This window comes from Labrus mixtus, chromosome 12 (genome assembly GCF_963584025.1).
Source record: "Labrus mixtus chromosome 12, fLabMix1.1, whole genome shotgun sequence".
Taxonomy (NCBI): domain Eukaryota; kingdom Metazoa; phylum Chordata; class Actinopteri; order Labriformes; family Labridae; genus Labrus; species Labrus mixtus.
Window position 1 is genome coordinate 13348523 of NC_083623.1, and position 23194 is coordinate 13371716.

Sequence of the window (23194 nt, forward strand, 5' to 3'; positions counted from 1 at the left end):
AGACTAGACTGTTACCAATATTTGTGTATGTTTTTTCAATTAATCTTTATCTAACTCTTGGCAAGAGAAAAAAAAAAAAGATCCTCATTACTTATAGGCTGTCATTTTAGTTTTGCCCCCCAAAAATACCTTGTTTATTCCAGGTTTGTTTGGTCATTGAAATGTGTTTTATTTTTCCTTGTATTAATCATCAAGACAATTTGTAGCTCTGTCCACCAGTTAGTTTAGAACTGAAGAAGCCTTTTGGAGTAGAGGTGAAACGTCCTCAGTCTCTTTTATATTCAGTGCCTGGGTGAACCCATACCCTGCTGACCCAGGGAACGCTGTAGATATATTTAGAACTGTGTTAAAGTTTAATATTAGATTTAACCAACACTTTTATAATGCCTATTTTGTAATATTTAAACTGCAACCAATGCGTATCATCAATAAGTGCTGGTGATTAATCCTGCTCTGTGTGTGTGTGTGTGTGTGTGTGTGTGTGTTGGCTCGTATTACTGTCACGGTGACGCTCAGTATGGGTGACAGGGGCTTTCTAGGAGTATCACGAGTCCTGATGATAAGAGGGGCTATAGCCTCAGTACAAACACACTCCAAACACACTCCCAATGTGTACAAAAAAAAAAAAGAAACACACCTCACAACATGAACTCATCCAGGTAGGTTTATTTTTTTTTTTCCAGAGTGACTGACAGACCAGTATAGACATGGAGCACACACAAGGGTGAACATTCAGCAGAAGAAAAAAAATCATGTGACGTTTATGTCTGATAATAAGCGATCAATAAGTGGAGTATGGACCTTGTAGTTGCCAGAATCTGCCAACAGTATTGTGAAGTACAATAGTGTGCAGCATCAGTGGAAGAGTCACTATCTGTGTGTTGTTACAGAAATGTGTAAGATGTGTTTGAAAAGTCTCCAAAGTCTCATCCCATTATACAAGAAGTGTTAAAAAGTTCCCAAAGTAACAAATGAAATGTTCACCATATAATTCAGTCATTGTAAACATTACAAATTCAGAAATTGATCGGTCTGATAAGTTACTAGATGTGTTACTAAAACAAAAAGGGGGGTTTGATTGAAGCGGCAGAAAGTGATTGACACGTTCAACATAATCAATGTTTTTTTGACACCTGGGTGAACCTTCCACTCAGCACAACATCCTTTAAAAGGTATATTTACAGGACACACATTATTTATTGTTCCATAGATTTCTTGTTCAGAGCATTAAGTATTTTACATAAATGAAATTTGTTCAAGCATAAAAATCAGTGTTGCGATATTCATAAAACAACCAAAATCTTTGAAAGGGTGACTTTCAACCGTGTTGTTCAAACCTCTTCATTCTTTACTTCATTTTTTTTTTTTTTTTTTTTTAAATGTACGAAACACTCTGTCATTGAAAACACTCATTCACTATTTTACACCGGCCCTTTTTTCAGACATGATCTTTTAAATAAGCATTACATCAAATCTAAATATAAATTAATTGTTCAATTGAAGAAAAAAAAATCTACTCCTGTTCATTCCCCTTGCATAGTGTCCATCTCTGCGACTGTATGTGGGCTGTTTGGCAGTAAGAAGAGTTGGCAACAAAAAACAAAAAAAGGACGATGTTGTAATTAATGAGATATTATGTCTGTTTTTTCATCAGAGCATAAAACCACACATCAACTTGTCTCAGTCATGGCTAATCTCAGTGGGCTGGGTAAGGAATGATGTAAGTGTTAAAGGTAGCAACAGACTGAGGGTATTGCACATTGATCTTTATGAAAGGTGTCAGTTTAATGTTTAGCATGCACTAGTTATGGTATGCAAAAAAACCTAAATCACAAAAAAAGTCCCCCTGCCACTCTTAGTTGACATTTTGGCTCAAAAGCTAAAGAACAAGGAGTGTTAAAGCAACAATGCTGTAGTGGATCGTCACTCAGTACCAGCACTTCCTGTGTCAATTATTGCACCACATGCTCCCCGCACGAAAAGATAAGGTTACACGGTAAACATGATAAAGAAATGCACAATATACGCAGAGGTTAATACTGCTTCTTGGTAAATGAAGTAAGAAAAAGGGGTATGTGGTGACCGGGTGGCAGCACAGATATGACGACATGTGCAGAAATGCATTGTTATTTACGTTGTATCTATTTTTTGTCCAATCTGAAAATAGTTCATCCAGGGCAATTAGTCCCCCCCCCCTCAAAAAATGCAATTCTGGTTTCCTTTGTCCCACAATGCACAGTGGCTATTTGGGCCAGTCCATTTTGGCAAAAAAAGGGTGGGATTTGATATCATCCACGCCTCCAACACCTGCCCCAAGTCTCTCCATTGGATTGTACTGGAGCAACTGGAAAAGATATTGAGACAGAAAACAGAAATGGACAAACCCACTTTGATGAAACAACAACTTTGAAATGTAGTTATCAGGCACTCCTAATGGATTATAGTGATTCCATAGTGTCTGAAAGTTTTTCCTCAGCAATATGATTTTGTCACATTAAGAAAATGTTGATCTTTTCTCTCCATATTGATACACATCAACATGGCATGAGTTGTGTATTTTGAATTAGCTTTAAGATACGAGCATGTTGCAACTGACAAAGGATATGTCCACCATGTGAACCAAGTGTTGTTTTTTTTATCTGATATAATCTTCCACATACATACACCACTATTCATTGATGTAAGTACAGCCAGCTCCTGTTTTTATTGTTCTAATTTCTTTAGGTTTGTGATGTCACTGTTACCATGTTCCCAGAGATTGCTTGTGTATCCGGTAGTTTTTAGTACTGCTGTGTCATTTTCTCTCTTACTGATCAATGAAAGTTGGATAACACTCTTTTTGTGTGTCTGTTGACACACCCAGCAGCCCAAACTTAGCCCGCTCTTTTTAGAGCTCTTTTTAGAGTTAATGTTGTTTTAAATAAACTGATAAACAACTTCTTCTGCCGCAGTAAGTCACCTATAAGTCATGTTTCTCCAACTTGAAAAGGACTGCCAAAGACTATTTTCAAAAATCACATACATACATTTTATAATTACTAAGAGAGAGAGTTCTCTTTAAAAGATTCAACAGAATCAATATCATCTACAGGCGAGATTCCCATGTTGACGTTCTTTATTAGTCACTTAAGAGTCAATGTGACTTTTATAAAGAATAGATGATAAAAAAGTAAATATTTTCTCATTAAAAACTTTTTGAATGAGCCAGAAGTTTAATTCTGAGCTGACTGTTAAAACATCACAAAACGAGCTAGCAGGGGAACTCTCACCTGCTCCAGCAGAGACCTGGCCTCCTCTGAAACAGACTCCGGGATGTTGAGAGCCGTGTGGCGACCGATTCCTGCTGGATGACAGTGCAGCAGAGACTGTATACGGAGAGGAAGGAGGGGTGGAAAAAAAAAAAGAGATAACTATCAGTCAAAACAAAGACTCTAAAAGGACAAATACAGTGACACCCGCAGGGCCTTACAGTTCAGAGTGAGAGCATCAGCGCTGGATAAATAGGAGGAGACCAAAGAGCTAAAGCCCCTGAAACAACAGTGATCACATCAACCACAACAAGGCCAGGGTTGAACTACTGTTGCTCTTTCTTGGAACAAATACAACATGTTTATACTTTGTTTGTACTCCGCAACTTCGCTGGAAACGGCTGACAGTTTAACAGCTGTCTAGTCGGTAAAGTCTGACCTGGTCACATTGTCAGATGAAAGGAGTTGTTGCATTCACATAAAACTCAAAACAAGATAAAATGAGCACGAGACCTGAGAGTGCTCTTCTAACCACAGAAAGTAGTTCTCTTCTAACCACAGAAAGTAGCCTTACTGTTTGAATAATTGACAATAATAAGCGTAATCAGTCTATCTTTCAGAGCATCTAAAACTACAAATTGAAAAACGCTGGGGCAGAAAAAGTGCAGCCAGAGAAAAAACATAAACTGCTTCTGTTGGGGGATCCTGGATGTGTTTTTTTCCATCAGTTAGATCAGTTGCCGCTCTCTCTCTCTCTCTCTCCTGTACGTGCTGCAGGAGTTCTGGCTGTGTTCCTAGCAGCAGTCAAGATTGCTCCAGGCGAGATCTTATCCTGCAAGGATCAAGAGACACTGTGTGTGCCTGCGTGTGTGTATCCTTGCCAGGGCTGTACCCAGACATAATCATCAAACGAGACATCTGTGTGACTGACTTTCCTTTTTTTTTTCTTTTTTTCCAGGTAAGTGGGTGTGTATCGTTCAATATATTATCACAAACATAACACCCCCCCCCCGACACATGTTTCTCGGCCATTGATGGGAGAAACTGATAGCTGATATGAAAATATGCCCACTGGCAATCAGTTAGAATTTATTCAAATTTAATAGATAATACAAATAAATCAAGGGGGATGCTTTGCACCTGCACTGGGTGTGTGCATGCTGCTAGTGTGTGTGCATTTGTCCTTCAAGAGAGCTGTAAGTTATAATTAGCATGCGTTTAAGTTCATGTATGCAGGCTGATTTGTATCTTCCAAACAAAAAAAGCCAGTCTTAAAAGAGGGTCCCTGATCCTGGACCAGGCGAGTTCCGGCACCTTGAGAGCCGCCCTGCTCCTCACCTTCCACGCCGACCTCAGAGCAGTGTGCTCAAAGCTCAGCGCTGCGCCAGGAGCCAGCGAAGAGGCCCAGCGAGAGCTGACCCCCTGGCCCAGCAGATGGAGCTCAGGCTGGGGGAGAAAGTCACACCGGCACCCCTGGCACTCCCCGTGAACCAGAGTACGAGACGGCAGCCAAGACGCACCTCACACACATCCACAAACACACACACAGGGAAAAAAAAACAATAAACTCCTCCTACTCAGACATATACTGACACGCGCGCAGAATCACACACACAACCTGGCAGCACCATAAAGAGTGTGAGAGAGTTGAAAGCCAAGACACCTACAGACATCCCACAACACCTTCGCAACAAAGATAACATTTTTTTTCCCGACTTTCTCACTCACCATGCCTGTCAGTAGCTCAAACAGGATGGCACCCAAACTCCACCAATCGCATGCTGCCATCTCCTCGCTGATACCTCCCACCTCTGGAACAGGAGCAAAAAAAAACACAGAAATAATCAATAAATAAACAAGCTTATGAGGCTGGAGGAACCTAGGAAAGAAGATCAACCAGTGCTAGATGTTAAATAATCAGATTTGTAGCATTAAAAACGTTCTCTCTTTGATCTTGATCTCCCATGCACTAAACCCCTTCAAAGAATCATTCTGCGTTTAAAGCCCTAACATTACACACTTTGAGAATGACATCTTGGATAACTTAATGTTTCATTGAATTGACACAATCAATTGAAAATGGGCACAAAAACATGGACACAGTCACACACACACACACGCACACACAGACGCGCACACAAACAAGTGTGTGTCTCATAAAAGGGTGATTTGCATAATAAAAAAGCAGTTAAATTGAGGAAACCGTCTGCTGCAACTTCACACCATCTGCATGACCTGACCTCAAACACAAACACACTCGTGCTATACACACACACACACACACACACACACACACACACACACACACACACACACACACACACACACACATATACACAGGCGCGCACACACACCAAGACATGGAGGCAGGAAGAATAGAGAACATATTTGTTCAGTTTTCTTTAACTGGATACTATTTTAAGCCTCAGAAGAAAACTACAACCCAGACGCCTCTCCAAGTCACGATTATTTTGATTTCCTTCGTTTTTTCCCTAAATTTGTTGATTTGTTTACATCTTGAAAGGATGCACATTCCCAGTCTTTTGTCAGGCTAATCAGAAGTCATATACAACCCATCTTCAGGACAATTTTCACTGATCTTGATTTCACAAATCTTTTACTTGTTTGTCAGTAAAACATCCAGACCCCAAAGATTTTCAGAAAAAAGAGAAGCAGCAAATCTTTGGCCTGAAAAATAACTTGCTGTTACGAATGATGAGAATTTGTGGATGATTGCAGCTTTAACCTGCTGACAGAACATAATTCTGTTTCATTTTATTTACAGCTACAACTAATTACGGGCTCTAAATTTTCTCGGACACCTTTACCACCACTTCCTTAAGTAATATTCATAAATTACCTCAAATTCACGCAAACAAATTTGTGCACAAGGAGAGCATTGAATCGGCGGTCTGACCACTTCCAATCCCACTCCTTGTTGTATAGTGTTCTGATCCAGAACCGTCTCTCTGAAAGGCTTATGAGGATCCACATGGGCTTTAAATCTAGACCTGAGACTCAGAGTGATACTCATTTGTTAAAGTCAAAAGTGTATGTATGACAGAGAGAGGGTATGCGTGTGTGCGTGTGTGTGTGTGTGTGTGTGTGTGTGTGTGTGTGTGCGCAACTGGCTCCACTGGGTACCAGATGGCCTCTTGTGCCGCTCAGCTTCCCTCTCTCCAGAGGGGCCGGGACCCCTGGGTCACTGCTGTGTGTGCCCAGAGACCAGGCTCCTCAGCTGGGGGAGCATAGGAGACAAAGACCCCCTCGTCTCCTGGAGGCTGAGGGGAACTCCAGAGGGCAGTGAGGTTCTCTTCCAGCAGAGGTTATGATACGACTTGCATGTTTCCTACACACACAGAGAGACACACACACACACACACACACACACACACACACACACACACACACACACACACACACACACACACACACACACACACACACACACACACACACACACACACACACACACACACACACACACACACACACACACACACACACACACACACACACACACACACACACACACACACACACACACACACACACACACACACACACACACACGCACGCACAGCCAACTGAGCAACCAGTCTTCAGGGCTCCCTAGGACGACTGTTTTGACAGCCAAGGAGAGAAGATCGTCATTGAACGGACTAGTGATACCTGCGTAGTTATCAGCTGGAGGGGAGATACTGGACACACACACACACACACACACACACACAATCGTACACATCTTAGAGCAAGGTCGATGTCATCACAATGGATTAATGTCTAAGGAGCTGCAGGGAGAGTACAGTGGAGCTGGCTACACTTACCGCTCTGTCAGAGCGAGGCAGGGCGAAGAGGAGACAGAGAGCAAGAGGATGAGAAGGGAGAATTAACTGCGTCCAGAGGCCATGGGTCATTCAAACCTCGCTGTTACACTGTGTGATGGGTAAAACTTTCAAATCTTACCCAACCTCCACACACAGTTCAGTTCTTAGACAGCACACAGAAAACTTTCAAATCAACAATGGCAGTTTAAAGAAGACAAAGGGAATACTGAGAAGTTCAGACTCGCCACTACAACGACACACTCCGTTCACCTTGTGGCCTTTTCTTCTTCCCTTTCCCCTCACACAACGCAGTTCCCTTTTGCTTTGTATCTTAATCACACTCGATCTCCTCTCTCCCGGGGGCCATAAGGAACTTTCTCTCTTCTCCTCTCAGCAAAACTTCCCTAAAAACTTAACTGAAAGTCATTGTTAAAAGAGGAAGTAGACTGCACGCAGGTAGGAAGTAAGGAAGGATCCGTGTATGATCTCCCAAGACTGTTTGTGTCTTATGAATTGGTTAGGCTCTGTTTTTTTTAGTTACAGTATTTATCTTGTAAGTTAAGTAGTCTAAAACAGACCTTACACAAACCTTTAATTCATCTCCCTCGTTTCCAGAATGTGAACTTTTTACTTTTCTAAACAATGTGAGAGCTTTGTTTCAAAAAAAGGGGAACTACACGTTATCCTCTATTACATCTTTCTGTGGCTTAGTCGGTAAAAGAGTAAGCAAAACAGCAAAAGAAAAAAAGGTGTGTATAATAATGAAGTTCTCAGTTACTGGCCTGTTACCTCAGAGGGGAAGAAAATACTGAATTTCCCTTTTCCTAGACGTTGAAGACAATCAGTTTTGTCCTTCCCCCTCAACAGAACAATAAAACAATTCCCTTTTTCTGCTCAAATGATGTCGCATCAGGCGACGCAACAGCTTGTACTTTTTCTTATTAAAGAAAAAAAACATGAGCCATCTGATGTTTATCAATGATGACGTAATGGTGAAAAGGAAATAAGCAGTAGTGTAGGATAAATAGATTAATTCCCTACTGCTGTATTTTCAGGGTCCACTCCCCTGTTTTTTTGTGGGTGTGAATGTGTGCGCTTTCAAAACATGTTTCCCTCCTTCTTCTTACACACACACACACACACACACACACACACACACAGACATAAACACACACGCACGCACACACGGTCACAGCAGGCCCCCTGCTAGCTTTCTGGCAAACAGTCATAAATCTGTCATCAGGAATGAAGCCATCGCTAGAGCTGACCCTGTCTGGATAAACAGCAATACATAACAAGGGCAAGAGAGACACACACTCACTAACCTCTGTGTTAGCGTGTGTGTGTGTTTTCACAAGCACATACATCTACAGACACACGCATTACTTAAGGTAGTTGTCCTGCAGGTTTGTAAACAAATATAATCCAAAAAAATAGGGAATATTAGTTTGTATCATTTGTAAAAAAAAATTAAAAATTAAAAGGTAACAACAGAGATGTTGGAAATTAAAGACAAGCAAGAAAAAAGAGAAAAAGTTGCCACTGGTTGATTAGGACTGTCTACGGATGTGTATGAGTTCCTATCGCTCAACTAAAGGGTAATACACCCCCTGCTGGCAGCTTCTATGTATTACATGGATTGGTCCACGCAGGCCCAGCAGTCATTTAACTAACAAGACCTTTAACAACTGGGCTGAGGTCGAATCATGTCCACTTCATTTGACAAAAAGGTGATGCTTTTTTTTTTTTTTTTTAACCCTTTTGAAATACTTTGCTGTAAAAACAATTACATTTCTTGTGTGACTCACTCGCAGACATTGTGGTCAACATTTAGACACAGCCTCTAGCTGAACCATGCCGTCTTTAAAAGACAAATTCATCAGCTTTTAGAGACGTTCAACAACAACAACTTTGATTGTCACTAAATCATGTACTCATTTGTCTTTTTGGTTATAGTTGTACCAATTGGAATTGTTTGATTATTTTTTTCTTATTTATATGGGTTTAAAGTGATTTCCCTCGAGTTCTTTTCAATGCCGGATGGACTAACTTCTTTTTTTTTTTTTTTAAATTGCACATAGTCAGAAAATTACTTAAAGCAAATAAACAATTAATAGATAATGGTTGCAGCCAAAACTAAGACATTTCCTTGATGTAATAAGTAATTATAACTGGAGAAAACATCGTAAAATCCAGCTTTCATTCATTTTCATTTTCTATTAACCGTACAGATACAGCTGTAAAAAATAAGAAGAGACAAAAAAAAGGAAAAACTGGAGAAATTATAAATATAACTTTAAATATATAACTGAAACTGAAATACGTTCAAAAAGAATTCATTATGAAATCCGAAAATAAAATTTACATTAAAGAGGATTTTTCAAAAGATTACACGTTATATTCAAACCTACCATCCACACGATAAGACAGTTTTCACTTGATGCTCATAACAAGATTCCTAACAAAATAATTCCACAGTAACTTAAGCAGAAAACTTATCTCGGCTTTGCAGTTAACATTTCCAGCCTCATAAAGCATTACGATCCTCGTTCTGTGTCTTTAGGTCACCTCATGCCGGTCACAACCACACATGCCTCTATGTGCTTCCATTATCAGGCTTTTAAACAGACTGTTGCTCCAGGAATAAAAAATATATATATATGCATACTTGAAATATTAGATAGAGCATTTGTTGCTTTCAGATTAATTATAATAGTTGCATATGTATGTTGTAGTCACAAGGAGGATTTCAATCTGAAGTGACCTTTCTGGCTTAAGAGAGAGGAGGAATATGAGTGAGTGGCTTAATATGAGTGTGTGGGAGAGAGAATGGGTATAAGGGGCCATCGTATATGTCTCAGAGTGTGTCCGAGTGTTTCCAGCTAGCAGTTCTACATCCTGCATATTTAAGAAAGAATAATCCAGCCAATCACATATAATGTAAGAAACAACCCAACTGTGAAGCTGTAGTTACTAGAATACGTATCCGCCTATATGTCAAACACAGGCCCCATACACACAGACGTGCTAAGTGGGGACATGGTGCTGTAGTCTAGCAGCAGTTTGTTTTCGGCAGCTTGTAAACAGCATGCCAGAGCTGCCACAAGCCTGCTGGGGGCAATGCACAGCGTTACTGCACTACGGGCTTCACAGCTGCACAACAGCAAACTCTACAGGACAATTAGAGAACTACAAGATCACCAAAATGTTGCTGGAAGATTTTAAGAAAATTTGATTAAATGTGTATTCACTACTATTAGCAACCAAATGAGTGTTCATTGAAAACGTCAAACCTAACAACAGGAGTACTGCATGCATCCTGATGAGGTTCCTTTAGCAACAATAAGGCAACGTATTAAAGAAAAAAAAACTAAAGAGGACATGAAACTATAGATTTCTTTGTTTCAGAGGCAGGAAGAATACTCATTTTCTGATCTCCAGAGGGGTTTGTGTTCACTTGGGTTGTTTATTCATGCCTGTTCATGAATGAGGGGTTTGTGACCATGGGAAAGTAACCTACTTATGGCCCTGCATGCCTGCATAGAATTAACCCCACACAAACATCCGGACTGACACACAAACACACGTATGAATATAGGCTCTGAATTAATCAGTGTAGAATTAGTGCATAAGAGTAATCAGAGATTTAAAAAAATGGATTAGTACAGTTGTAGATGTCGTACCTGGTGCACAGTACATATTGGCAATGGCCTCTTTGTCACAGGACTCCTCGACGTCACTCCAGCTGCAGAAGTACGTAAGCTGAACATGACCTAGGGAGACAGAAAGGAAGACATCTCAAAATGCGATCATCTAATCCTCCTTTCGTCAACCCCGCGCAGTCAAGCGTCGCTCCGACTCGCTGCTTCTCAAACTGTTTACTCACCTTTCCAACATTTCCTTCCTCTGCTCCTTTCCGCCTCTGTACATCCCCCTGCAAGCTCTTCAAGCACACAGCCCCACCGATTACTCCTGTTTAGCGGCTACCCGTTAACACTATCATTAGAACTAATGGTGTCATTAGGTAGCCGTGGCCATTAGCCCAGGCTAGCCAGACTGATGCACCACACTACACCGTTGATGGGCCCTTTAGAACAATAATTACCGGCAGGGAGACGAAAACAGCCACTCAGCTAATTAGACGCTTGTTGATAACGAGGTGGGGAGAGATGATTGTAGGATGACAAAAGAAGAAGTTGAGAGGGGATCTGTGACCTCCTGGTACAACAACACTGTTATCTCTTGAGGAGCATTCGCTGAAGGAAATACATTACATCATGTTTGATTGACAGAGACAGCCCAAAAGGGATCTACCCTGTAAGGAAGGAATACAAAACTTGAATCCATAGTTTCATTTTTTTCTTGACAACAAAGTAAAGAAAAAAAATGACATCCACAATTTATTGGAGAGTCAGATTAACAGGATGTTTCGCGTCCTATCATTGAAATGATGATTAAAAGCAACGCATTGCAAAAATGTAATTTAGGTCCCTATAGAACTTTTCTGAGATGGTTTGCAGTCATCCAGTTTTTGCAATTTAAGGTTTACCGGTATTCCAAATGGGCACTGGGTTGGATTAAAGTTCTATGAAATAAAACTTTGAGTCTTTACGGAAGTATCACATCAGAGATACTTTACTCAGTTTACAACTAATGTTTCTGCTACAGCAACTTTTTCATACATTTTTTACATCTTGTGTCTTGGAAGTTTCACTAGCCATTATCAAATTGATCTAAAGCTACTGGGTTTCTTGTATGAGTACATTTTTTTTTGCCTTCCTTAAAAACACGTTGTATTTATTGTTAAAAAGTCTCAATGAAGTCATTGTGGCAGTGAGAGGAATGATGTGTAAGCGTGTAACAGACAGAGGATGTTTGCTTTCGCTTACCTGGTTGAACATTAAAGAGACAGCTGTATTCTGCTTTAAGCTCATCCACAGGTTTGTCTAACCATTCTGTAAATAAACTGTATTATAATGCGGCTCTAATATTATATTTAGTAAGCAGTATTGCAATTTGAATTAAAAGAGTTAGGTTAAAAGTTTGAATTTTCAGATCTTGTTCCACAAACATTTACATATTCTTTTGTCTCGGTGGGTAAATATCTTAAGTTTGAATCGACATAGTGTTGTGGGTAATCCTCTGTTCATAACTGATGTCTCACCTTGGTGGTCGAGCAGGATGTTGTTGGGGTTCAGGTCTCGACAGATGATGCCTTCTTGGTGCAGAAAGTCCAGGGCTGTCACCATCTCCGCGGCCCAGCATCGAACAAACTCCTCGGGGATGCGAGCTTGCGATGCAGCCAACGACAGCTCGTCCAGCTCTCTGAACAGCCTTGATACGTCTTTGTCGAATTCGCTGCCACCTTTAATACTAATAACTCTTTGTGATTCACCACTAAGCCCTGGTAAACTCTCAACCCCTGCACAGGCCTCACTCCCGTTTTTGGCTGTGATAGAATCAGTGTTTCTACCACAGGGATCTGGAATCAAGTCTTTATTAACGCCCATACTGGTCTCGAGTTTCTTATTAAGTGAGTCGATGTCTGGGAGGTCGAGGGGCGCGCTATTTTTTTGGCATGCGAGATCCACTACCATCTTTTCAGAGGCCTCTTGTGCAAACGCCAAGCTGCAGTCATCCCACAGCGAATTAAAGGGGGAGGAAGATGCAACACTGATGTCACAGGTTGCAGAAGCTGTGCAGTAAGATGAAAGCTCCTGCTCCAGCGTCTGCTCCTCCTCCTCTGCCTCAGGCTGGCTGTGAAGCTGTAAGACGTCGGGCTGGATACATTTCTGAGGAGAAGCTGTAACCTCGAGGCCCAAACACACCCCTGAAGACTCTAACTCTTCTTGTAAAGAATCCTCCGTCCCGCTCAATTCAGGCAGGTTGACCAAAAGGTCTGGTGGGTGACCCTCATCCTCAACCACAGCCTCTTTGAATGAAATAACTGGCACCGACTCATTGGAGCCTTTATCACTGCAGTCCAACCCCCAAAGCTCCAAGCCTTGGCTTTTGACCTCCTGAGCCAGCTCAGGAAGATCCTCAGTGACGTCTGAGCCAAGGTCGGATGTAGAAAAGACAGAGACCTGCTTGTGAGAGGGACGCTGCTCTCCTAGGTCGAGACAGGTCACCTCACTTGCGCTGTCTTTGCTATCGATACGGAAGAACTCCATTGGTGTGTGCTTGGACTGGTCCAAAGACAGAGGTGCAGCAGGGGATGGCAGAGGACTGAAGACTTCACTGTTGTCCTGGGCATCCCCACAGTATTGCTCGGTGTCTGCAGTGTGGCCGCTTTTGTCCAACGAATCTGTAAAAAAGCTGAGATCCTGAGAGCTAATGGGAGAAGAGAGGCTGTCGTTGCTAATCAGCGAGCGGCTGCGTGAGGACGTAGTGGTTGTCGCGTTGGGGACCTCTAGCGACAGCATTTCCTGTTCGCTCTTCTCTTCCTCCTCTTCTAGTGCATCTGGTTCTACTTTATCTTGTTCGTATTCATTGCAAAGTGTAAGATAACTGTTGGTGCACTCCTCCTCAGAGGTGGCTCCAGAGTCCGAGTGGGCCCCGGTTTGTTTAGTAAGCCTGGATGGAAGAACACTTTTCTGAGGAGATTTGTCGAGGTTCTCCTCTTCGTTCTGCAGCCCTGTAGCAGATTCAGAACCAGCAGGCAGCACAGAACCAGAACTGGCCGATCCTGCATCCAGCTTTGGTACAGCGTGTCTCGGAGAATGAACAGCTGCTGTGTGGCTCTTCTGGATGAAAGGAATATCAAAGCTCTCCTCTGGGCTTGAACAACGAAGGTACTTTCCAATGTGTGACCACAGCTTTCCACCTAAAGATAAAGGACATTAAACAAAAATAAGTTTATCTCATGAATACAACTTTAAACATTATTTCAACTGGGATAACCTTTTTTTCGAAAATGTGGCTCATTGTGTTTTATACCCATCAATAACGTGTGCTTTAGAAAACACAAGTCTCAAAGCGGATCATGTATGTACATTTGTGTACAACAAATATTAATACAAAATCACAGATGTGAAAATCTGTGAGTTTGTAATACTTTTCTTCAAGACACAAAAACAACAATCATGTCTTGAAGTCATTGATTTCTTGGATTGTTCTGCACTTTAAAGAGGGTGACAAATGCACCTTAAGGACCTTGTGATTTCAATTTTGAACTAGTGCATGGATTTGTAATCAGTCAAAGTCCCAAAACATGCTACATTAAAACCTTGGTGCCATTGAAGCCTCCTTAATGTCTAGAGGCCACTGGCCAGTTCCAGTGCTGCGCCACCTGGTGGGCAATTAACACTAGAAATGTTCTGAACAACCAAATGCAGAGAAGACAGTCCACTTGGGTTCTGCAGCTCCTTAGTTACTGGCACTATTTGGAAAACTCTAAAGACTCATCACTTACTTATTTACCAAGTTTTGTTTACCAAGGTGTTTGTTTACCAAGGGAAACAAACACCTTGCAGATAGTCCAAATTGGGTTATTATTATTGAGTTATTATTTAACTCAATTTGGACTATCAGGGATTGGATTCGTGTTTTGACTTTTCTGTCTTGCTCACACACATGCACAAACACACACACACGCACACACACGCACACACAGCTGTAGTGTGAGCAATTGGAAGCCAGCATCTGTTGTGTGTGATGAGAACAGATAGGGAGTGTGCAGTGATGATAATGATAGCAGGGCAGCTCGATGGCTTAGAAAGTAAAACATCCACATGTTGTTTTGTCCAATGTCACTCAGGTCACTGCCTCGCCTCTATCTGCCTGACTATCCTCATTTAACACATCAGCTGCTGTAGACTATATATATATATATATATATATATACTTCTACATCACTAAACAAACATAAAGTGAAACCTGTATTCTTTGAATCCAGGTGTAACTGTGTTTCACCCACGCTTTCTCTGGCTTTTGATTGGCTTTATTAGATCATGTTGAACAGCCCCACATGATATTTAATACTGTCCACTAATATTAGCGCAGGGTGGTTATAGAGTGCACCAGATTGAAAAGGTTACAGGGCATTAAAAAATATGGCTGCATTTCATTGTACGCACTCACCCACACCCACACATAAGCAACACACACACATCCTGGAGTTAGTGGGATGTAAGGAGGCCCAGGTGTTGGCACAGCTAATGAAGCATGGTGCCACCTGGTATTCAGAATAACGACCTGTGACACACACCCATCTCTATCAAACATCTGTCTGAAACAAGGGCAGAGAGACAGCTGGAAGAGATGCAGGGGAAGAGGGGAGGGGGGTGGGGGAAGCCAAATGAGAAGAAGAAGGTGATGAGTGTGAGATATGGGTTTGTGTTTTACCTTCAGCATACTGCAGCAGGAGGAAAACTACGTCTTCAGAAACAATGAACTTCCTCAGCTGCACCATGTGGGGCACGGAGTGAGGCATGATGGTCCTTTTAATCCGCCCACAGTCGCTGCTCTTCCTTAAACCCTGCAATAAGACGGAAGAAGCAGGTGAGTAATTAAAGTCATTAAAAAGAGAATTTAAGGAGGTGTGATAGGAGGAAAAGGAAGGTGTGTGTGTGTGTGTGTGTGTGTGTGCGTGAAGATAAAGGTAGTGAAGAAAAATGATGAAGGAGAGTGTGGCAAAGGAGAAACCTCCCATTAAAGAGTTGCCAGCTATGCCCCGTGGCAACTCAAAGTCACTTGATTCATCAAGCCACATACAGCGCGTGACTTTAACAGAGCCACACAAATCTATCAGCGCTACACGTATAGTTCACATTGGCCAACAGAGTGTGTGTGCAAGTATGTGCGTACATGTGTGTGTGTGTGTGTGTGTGTGTGTGTGTGTAGTCATCTGTGCCCGCGCTGTGTGTTGGCATCTGGCACACGTCTCACACCTGAGAGCAGAGGAGCTGACAGGGACAGGCCCATTAGAATCAATTACACCAGTCACACACAGGGGCTTCTGGCACACTTCACACTAACAGTTACACACACACACATGGGTATTTTACACTTACTTTCAGGATGAACGTCTCTTGCGTTCTCTTGTCCATGACCAGAAGAACCTGTGATGGAAGATTGCCATTAATGGGCATGAACAGACATACAAGGTCTAACATGATGTAGTGGTTATGTCCTCCAGAGCAGAGTTTTTTAACCACAGGGTCAGGGCACACATAAAGGTCACTGCAAGATAAATGTAGGAACTTAAATTATACACACAAAAAAATTTGGCATTAGCACATCAGATCCTGCTGTGTGGAGCAAACTAAATCAGTCACATAACAATGACATAAAGGAATATTAACGCTGTAGTTTATCAGCATAAAAAAGGAGTAAAATGAAATACCAGCTGCCAAAAACTATAAAAACAAAACAAAGACTAGAGTAAAGCTGACAAAATGACACATATCTTTACAAATACATCACACCTGACCTGATGCTTCCATTAATTGGATAACGGAGAAAATTAAATCAAGACAAATACTGTAATCTTAAATGCAAGTCATTTATTAATCTATCAATCGGTTGACATTTTCTATATCATGAAAGTTTTCTTCACACTGAGATGAATCATTGAAGACTGAGTCTCTTAACCAGTCCAGGGTTCCCTGATTAGTTTGATTAGGGCCAAAGAGGTACATGGTTGTCTTCCCACCGGCTCATTTAAATGTTTGATATGTGCAGAGATTTCTTTAATTTTTTTTAAAAATTTCATTAATGTCTGTATTTCTTCAATAAAAACAGGGAATACCTTACTATTTAAAAAGTATTATAGTAATAGTGGTGATGACAATGGAAATAATTGAGGTGTTGTTGGATTCTCAAATCGTTTTAAAGTCACAACAGGAAAAAATGTTAATACAATAGTCCACATGACCACCATTTATTGTAAACGTTAAAGTTTGAAAAAAAGAATCCTACAGAGACGGTAAAGGTGAACATCTTTTGATTATCACTGCACTTAAATATTGAAAAAAAATGAGTTTTTATCTTTAGTTTTCAACCCTAAATAACACAAAATAGAGTAGTTACATGAATCTGAAATCCAAACTGCCACATTAAATATGCACTGTAGGTTATTACAGATGCATTTATTCTCCTCTAATACTCTTATAATAATAAAATATGTCACCTTCAATGCTTCAATGTAGACAAAGAAGCTGCTAGCAGTAGTACCATCTCTAAATCCCCATCTCTTCTAATCTGAAACATACTACAAACTAAACAAACTAAACTACAAAACATAAAGTTAGCGTAAAGCTTTCAACATCTCTAATTCCACTTCTCTTTCTATTTGACATCTTGATTCACTCCCTCTTTCTCTCGGACGTCTCCATTGCTCTTCTGCTGCCTCACGGTCTCCGGGGAAGGGCTTGAACATATGTGCGTGAACCTGCCTGTGTGCGGGGTAGCGCAGCGTGTGTGCATGAGTATGTTATGTTGAGTGCCTTCTCTCCATGTGACCCTGGCGGGGACCAAACAGGTGCAGGCTAAATGGATATGAATGGAGCTGTGAGTAAACAGAGTGGCGGTGCCGGCCAGGGCGCTAATATAATTAAGACACAAACATCAGGGAAGGGGGAGGTGGAGGGCGCAGGCGGGGCCATCAGGGTGAGGAGCTCTCTCCATCTGTCCCCTCTGTCCCCATTAAAAGTGAAAGGAGGAAGGAGGAGGTGGAGAGGATAGCTGGGTCATTTCAGCGCAGTATCCACTTATTGTAGAGTTTTCCTGCTGTGTGTCTGGTTCGTTTGGGACATATTGTGGATTTTGCGTGAACCTCTGTTGAGAAACACATGTTAGTGTTGTGTCAACATTTTCCTTGGGGTTTTGTGTGTGTGTGTTAAGGACGAGCATCATTGATTCAGTGTTTTGTGTGCCGCTCTCCCCGTCGCTTGCCAAGTCATTTCATGGCTGAGTGGTGAAGTTGCTTCGCCGGCAGCTGGTTGAGAGGACCAGCAACCTAAACTGACCTTGGGGTCGTCATAACTGATGCTAAACATACACACACTCAGCTCTTACCATACCAGCTAGTAAATCTATTATGTTTTATAGCTTCATCAAAGTGAGGGTTGAAGACGGAAAGGACACGAGGGGGAGAAATGTATCTCGTCTGGGGTGACTATCGAGCGTCTGCCGCACCACTGTGTAGTTTCACTGTATTTGTTTACATCCTGAGAATTCCCTTCTTCACCATTAACATTTGAGTGAAATACTGAATTTTAACAATCATCAAATTGCATTTTCTGATTTTTAAATCTGCACCTTTGCAGAATTGTTTTTATTATGATAAGAAAAGAACAACATCGTAAGAGCAGACTCCCAACACTCGGCTGCAAGTTGTAAGATTTACAGTAAACTGACCTTATTTATGACCCCGAGCACCCTGTAAGCTCTCAGCTCCTCAGACGGACTCTGCTGGCTTCCTCTGCTGCTGGACGAGCAGCACTGTGCCCCCAAAGCCTTAGAGGGAAAGAAATGTAAATGTAATACAATTACACATAATATTATCTTTGTGTAGAATAGAGCAGCAGCAAGGGTTAGTAAAAACACCAACAAATAAATTCTGTGAGAATCACATGACACACAATGTCTATTGACAAGGAATCTAACTTAAAGGAAAGCATGCATTAGTAAAGTGAAGCTCACTTTGAAGCCCCTTTAAGGAGCAAAAACTCCCTACTCACTGCCTTATAAGTTATCATCCAATACACTGTGATGATAAATATATTGATAATTTTACACAGCAAATGTTCTTTATACAATAAAGTGTGATGAGATTTTCCTATACAGACTTGCAGCAAAGTTTTCATCTGTATTAAACCCAGAAGCACTCTGGTGTACTCCCTCAAGTGGTTTGAGGACCCTGGTGGATGCATGCATATAAATATATTAGCATAATCTAACACAGGCAGCGTACAGGCCTCCCACTCACCACTGTCTGCGTTGACCCTTGACCCATGTTGCTTCTCAGATGCTGACTGGATATCTGCTCTGCTCGCATCAGATACTCTGCAGTCTTTTTCTTCACGGCCTCTCGCCGCGTGGGACTGGGCTCACCTGAAGAGAGGTGAGCAAGTTCAGTGAGTTTGTCTATAGAAAGCAGATTTTAAAGTGCAGAGTTAAACGTTTCTGTTCTGGCGATTGTTTACTGACACAAAATATTTGGTTTTTAGTGACAAGCTTTGAAATACAAAACTGAGAGTGACAGTTTAGCTTGTCCCCTCCATATTGGGTTGTGAAGTAAGAGTGCCAAACTAAAAGTCAATTTCTACACTACTAGCTGATCAAATAAATACATATGCTGATTTTTTTTATTCAGCATGTGTAGTTAAGTTAAAAGCAGATTAGGATGTAGCTATAAAAACAGAATAAGAGCATTGTGTGTGATTTTCACAATATTGCATCAGCACTTTAACACCTTCTGATCTTCATTTTTGAGCACAGCACAGTTTCCCCGCTCTTCTCCACACTGACCTTGTACTCCTTGCAGCAGCAGGTCCACTCCGCTGCGATAGCAGGAGAAGGCTGCTTGGAAGTCCTGCTCCTTCTCTTTTTGTACAGCCAAACAAATGAGCTCACTGGCTCCGTCTAAGTAATCTGACTTCACGTCTCTCGGGTTGCCAGCAGGGGCTTTCTTCAGGCTGCTGGAGAAGAGCGGCGTTCGGCCTGGCCAGCTGACCTCTGGGTTTGGGGCTGAGGAGGCAGGAACCGGGGCAGGAGATGAGGTGCGAGGTTCGTGCAGGGAGGGCAAGCGAGGGCTGCAGCTGCTGCTAATGTTGGTGGCTCCCCCCTGTGGCTGGTTTGGGGAGGTGCGGCCTGAGGCCATGCCATCATCCAGCCCAGTTAGAGAGTCTGAATCCACAGCCAGGGAGGTCAGGTCGCTGTCGCTAGACGGGCCTGAGGGAGGAAATAGGGGTCATGAGAAAAATAAATATATAGACATCGTAACAAGCCAATATTTGAACAGAAGATTGCAGAGGTTTTTTTTTTGTCATTTTGTTAATTTTTTTCTATGTTTGAAGAAACCTTACCTCCATACTCAGAAGTGATAGTCAAATCATCTGCACCACTTAGGTCTCTTTGCACTGAAAAACATGTTCAAAATGTCTGAGCTGTCGAGGATGAACAGTTCATATAAATGAAGAGAGAGACCGAGTCAGAGAGAGGGTTAATGTGTGTGAGAGTACCGTCAGAGCTGCAGTCCGATAAACTGTCTGCCAGGAAGTCAGAAAATGGCTCCGCTGGTCCGATGAGCTCTGAACCGTCGTGCACCTCGCCACCCTTGTAAAGAATTTAAAAAACATTGGGTTCAGTGGTCTGTCTGAGAATATGTTTTTTTTTTTTTTTTTTTAATATGTATGTTTGTGTACCTTGAAGAAATCTTGTATGTGCTCACTGCTGTAGAGAGCAGGGATATTTGCAGAGAACTGAAGGAGATCCTCAGAGCACTGTCTCCTCTCCTCTACTACTGAGTCATCAAAACGCCCTGCACATTGCATACATGGAGAGGCAGATCAATTAGAAGGTAGTGCTTGATGACTGAACAATAACACTGAGCTGCCACCAGGAGGCAGAGTCATCACTCCTCCATTTATTCAGGATCAGGATTTATAGTTGCTGTTAGTGTCTCACACTAACGAGGACATCTGAAGGCACCAGATGACCCAAACATTTTCAATCAATCAAAGATAAACATGTTGTCTCTTTTTTTTTTTTTGGTTAAAATAAGTGGAATCAGAGGGTTGGTTTCTTACCAAAGACTTTGGCCCTGGCGAACGGAGGGAACAGCTCCGACTGGCTACATACATTCTTGTGCAGCTGCCAGAGGTTTTGATGAAGCTTGCGGAAATCACTGTACCTCTTCCATACTGTTATCTATAGGAAGCGAGAGAGAGAGGAGAAATGGATGAAGACTGATAGGAGAGTGTAATGGAGAATCAATACTTTTGTGAATTTGAATTCATTTTGTAACTTGACTTTATAACCGTCTGTTAAAAATTACTGTTATAAATTTTTTGAAGTATGTAAATCGTGAAAACATTTATTTCATTGTTAAAGAAAAAACAATTTGAAAGACTTCCAACTAAAACCACAACAACAACATTCAAAGGAAAATCCACTATGCTCCAAAGCGAACACAAACTAACTAACACATACAACAACTTCATTTTACACCGACATAAGTTGTAACATTCACACACCAACCTTAACAAAGCACTTCCTCTCGGATAAAGCAAAAACTTTCTCATAATGCTGAGATTCCAGTGCGCTTTGCTAAAATCCTGGCCAGCCAGTCACTATGAGAATAGTGGACTGAGCTCCCAAACAGGACCACTGTTCAATAAGGGAGGTATGCGTGCGTTTCCAGACAGTAATTGACATCATGCCTGCTGCATTTGCGCTGGTTACAGGCTGGACTGCATTCCTCAGTGTGGAACAGAGTATGCATGCGTGTTTACCAGTATGGTAATCAAAGTTTCATGGGAAAATAGAAAAGTCAAATGTGCGGTTACATTTTCTTTAATAATAATAATTTCACTACCCATGTCACCATTCACTCGTATTTTTTATTTTTTTTTGCAAAATTTTATTTTGAAAAATTAATTTTGTAACAGAAGGCCCCAACCAATTAAAATAAAAGACATAAAGCTGTAAGCGTAGAAGTGCTTATATTCCAACAAGCTAAAAACAGAAATGAAAAAATTAATCTCAAGTATTCCAGCCAACCCCTACTTTGCATAATCACAGAGTCACTGTATTTGATACACAATGACTGACTCCTTACCTCCTGGACATCCTCTGGGCTCTTCCTGGAGATTATCTGTGTGGCAAAGAGAGACGATTTGGTATATTGTATGTCGGTGATTCCTCTCTAAAAGTACAAGATTTCAGTGCTGGTTTAGCTGCAAGGAATTTCTTGTGCTGCTGACACATGAATGAGCAAGGACACAGCTCTGAGAGTGACAATGAGTGTATTATTATAGTGAATGACGGAAGCCTTCAGAGTAGAAACGAGACATCACCAACAATCAAAATAAGCAGAGTGGCAGGCAGACAACTTCAAAATAAAGCACTACAAGTAAAGCCATGTGTCTGATACGGCAAAGGGATTCACTTGGGGTTTTATCTCCCTATATAAAATGTTTTCAGTATAAAACAGCACTTTGTTGTTGTTTTTTTTCTTTCTTGTCTTGTGCTGTCAAACGTCCTGTCTACTTTTGTCTGTGCATTGTTCATTTCTGTACTCTAAAACTGGATGACACATCTCAGGGGGTTATTCCTTGTAAAGAATTTCAAACTACTTTGGGATTTAAACCACTGTCACACCAATCTTGCTAAGTCATAGAGTAAATCCAGGCTTTGACACATTTCCATTCATGTTTAGACAGCATGTGAAAGCCATGATCCTGTACAGTATTGCACATGTGTTAGGGTATATTATTATATAATAATAATAATAAATTATATTATTTAAATGTGATTTTAATGTAAGTTGTGTTTATTGTTTGAGCCTTGTCAAAAGAGATTTTCTGTCACTGTTGGGACAGACAATGACGTTTATCTTATCTAATCTAATCTAATCTAACATAATGTTAATTTATCACCATCTTCTAACAATAACAATGCTAGCTCGTTAGCTCACTGTTAATACATCGTTTATGGAGGATTCAATGCTAATCTAAATTAGCAGCGTTGGATAAGAAAACAGCTATTTTCAGATAGCCATTTGAAGGTGTTTTTCCTGCTACAACTTCTGTGTTAACCAGAGCAGTTATCATTGTCTAATAAGATGGAAGTAACGTAAGTGTTGTTTACATCATATTAGCTCAAGCTGGATAGCTAGCGAGCTAATAACACATAGCATTAGCCTTGCTGTCAGAGTGCCCGTCTTCCTCTTTACTTACCCTTGCGGTGACTTTGTAGACTGTATATCCTTTCTGATGCTTTTTGGGATCTGTGACAGTATAAAACCGAGCAAATTCTCCTCTGTCCCGCTGCGATATCATTCTGATAATGACAACATTGCCAAAGCTACCAGCCGGCTAGCCGTACACATTCATTCCCTGGTAGCAGAAGCAGTCAGGCAAATATGTTAGAGCGCCCCCCTGTGGAAGTACT

General features: G+C 41.3%; 1 protein-coding gene and 1 long non-coding RNA gene across 3 annotated transcripts; both read right to left on the minus strand.

Annotated features, from left to right (window-relative positions):
* Window positions 1-648: 648 nt before the first annotated feature.
* On the minus strand, window positions 649-23150 carry rps6kc1 (ribosomal protein S6 kinase polypeptide 1). Of its 2 annotated transcripts, XR_009675011.1 has the most exons (17): window positions 22981-23150; window positions 21861-21896; window positions 20830-20950; window positions 20446-20561; window positions 20263-20356; window positions 20107-20160; window positions 19550-19972; window positions 19008-19132; window positions 18437-18535; window positions 16090-16137; window positions 15422-15554; window positions 12240-13901; window positions 10759-10848; window positions 4977-5059; window positions 4587-4768; window positions 3270-3365; window positions 2246-2344 (listed from the first exon to the last, which is right to left on the minus strand). XR_009675011.1 is itself a non-coding variant. In XM_061052082.1 (16 exons), exons 1-16 carry the CDS (start codon window positions 23080-23082, stop codon window positions 2243-2245), a joined length of 3384 nt encoding a protein of 1127 aa, XP_060908065.1. In that variant the 5' UTR covers window positions 23083-23150; the 3' UTR covers window positions 649-2242. The 2 variants fall into 2 exon arrangements, 1 of the variants encoding a protein (XP_060908065.1); XM_061052082.1 differs by lacking the exon at window positions 4587-4768 and having other exon boundaries at window positions 649-2344.
* On the minus strand, window positions 5079-8513 carry LOC132984990 (uncharacterized). Its single transcript, XR_009675012.1, has 3 exons — window positions 6796-8513; window positions 5549-6597; window positions 5079-5510 (listed from the first exon to the last, which is right to left on the minus strand). It is a non-coding gene; the product is annotated as an uncharacterized LOC132984990 (long non-coding RNA).
* Window positions 23151-23194: the final 44 nt, after the last annotated feature.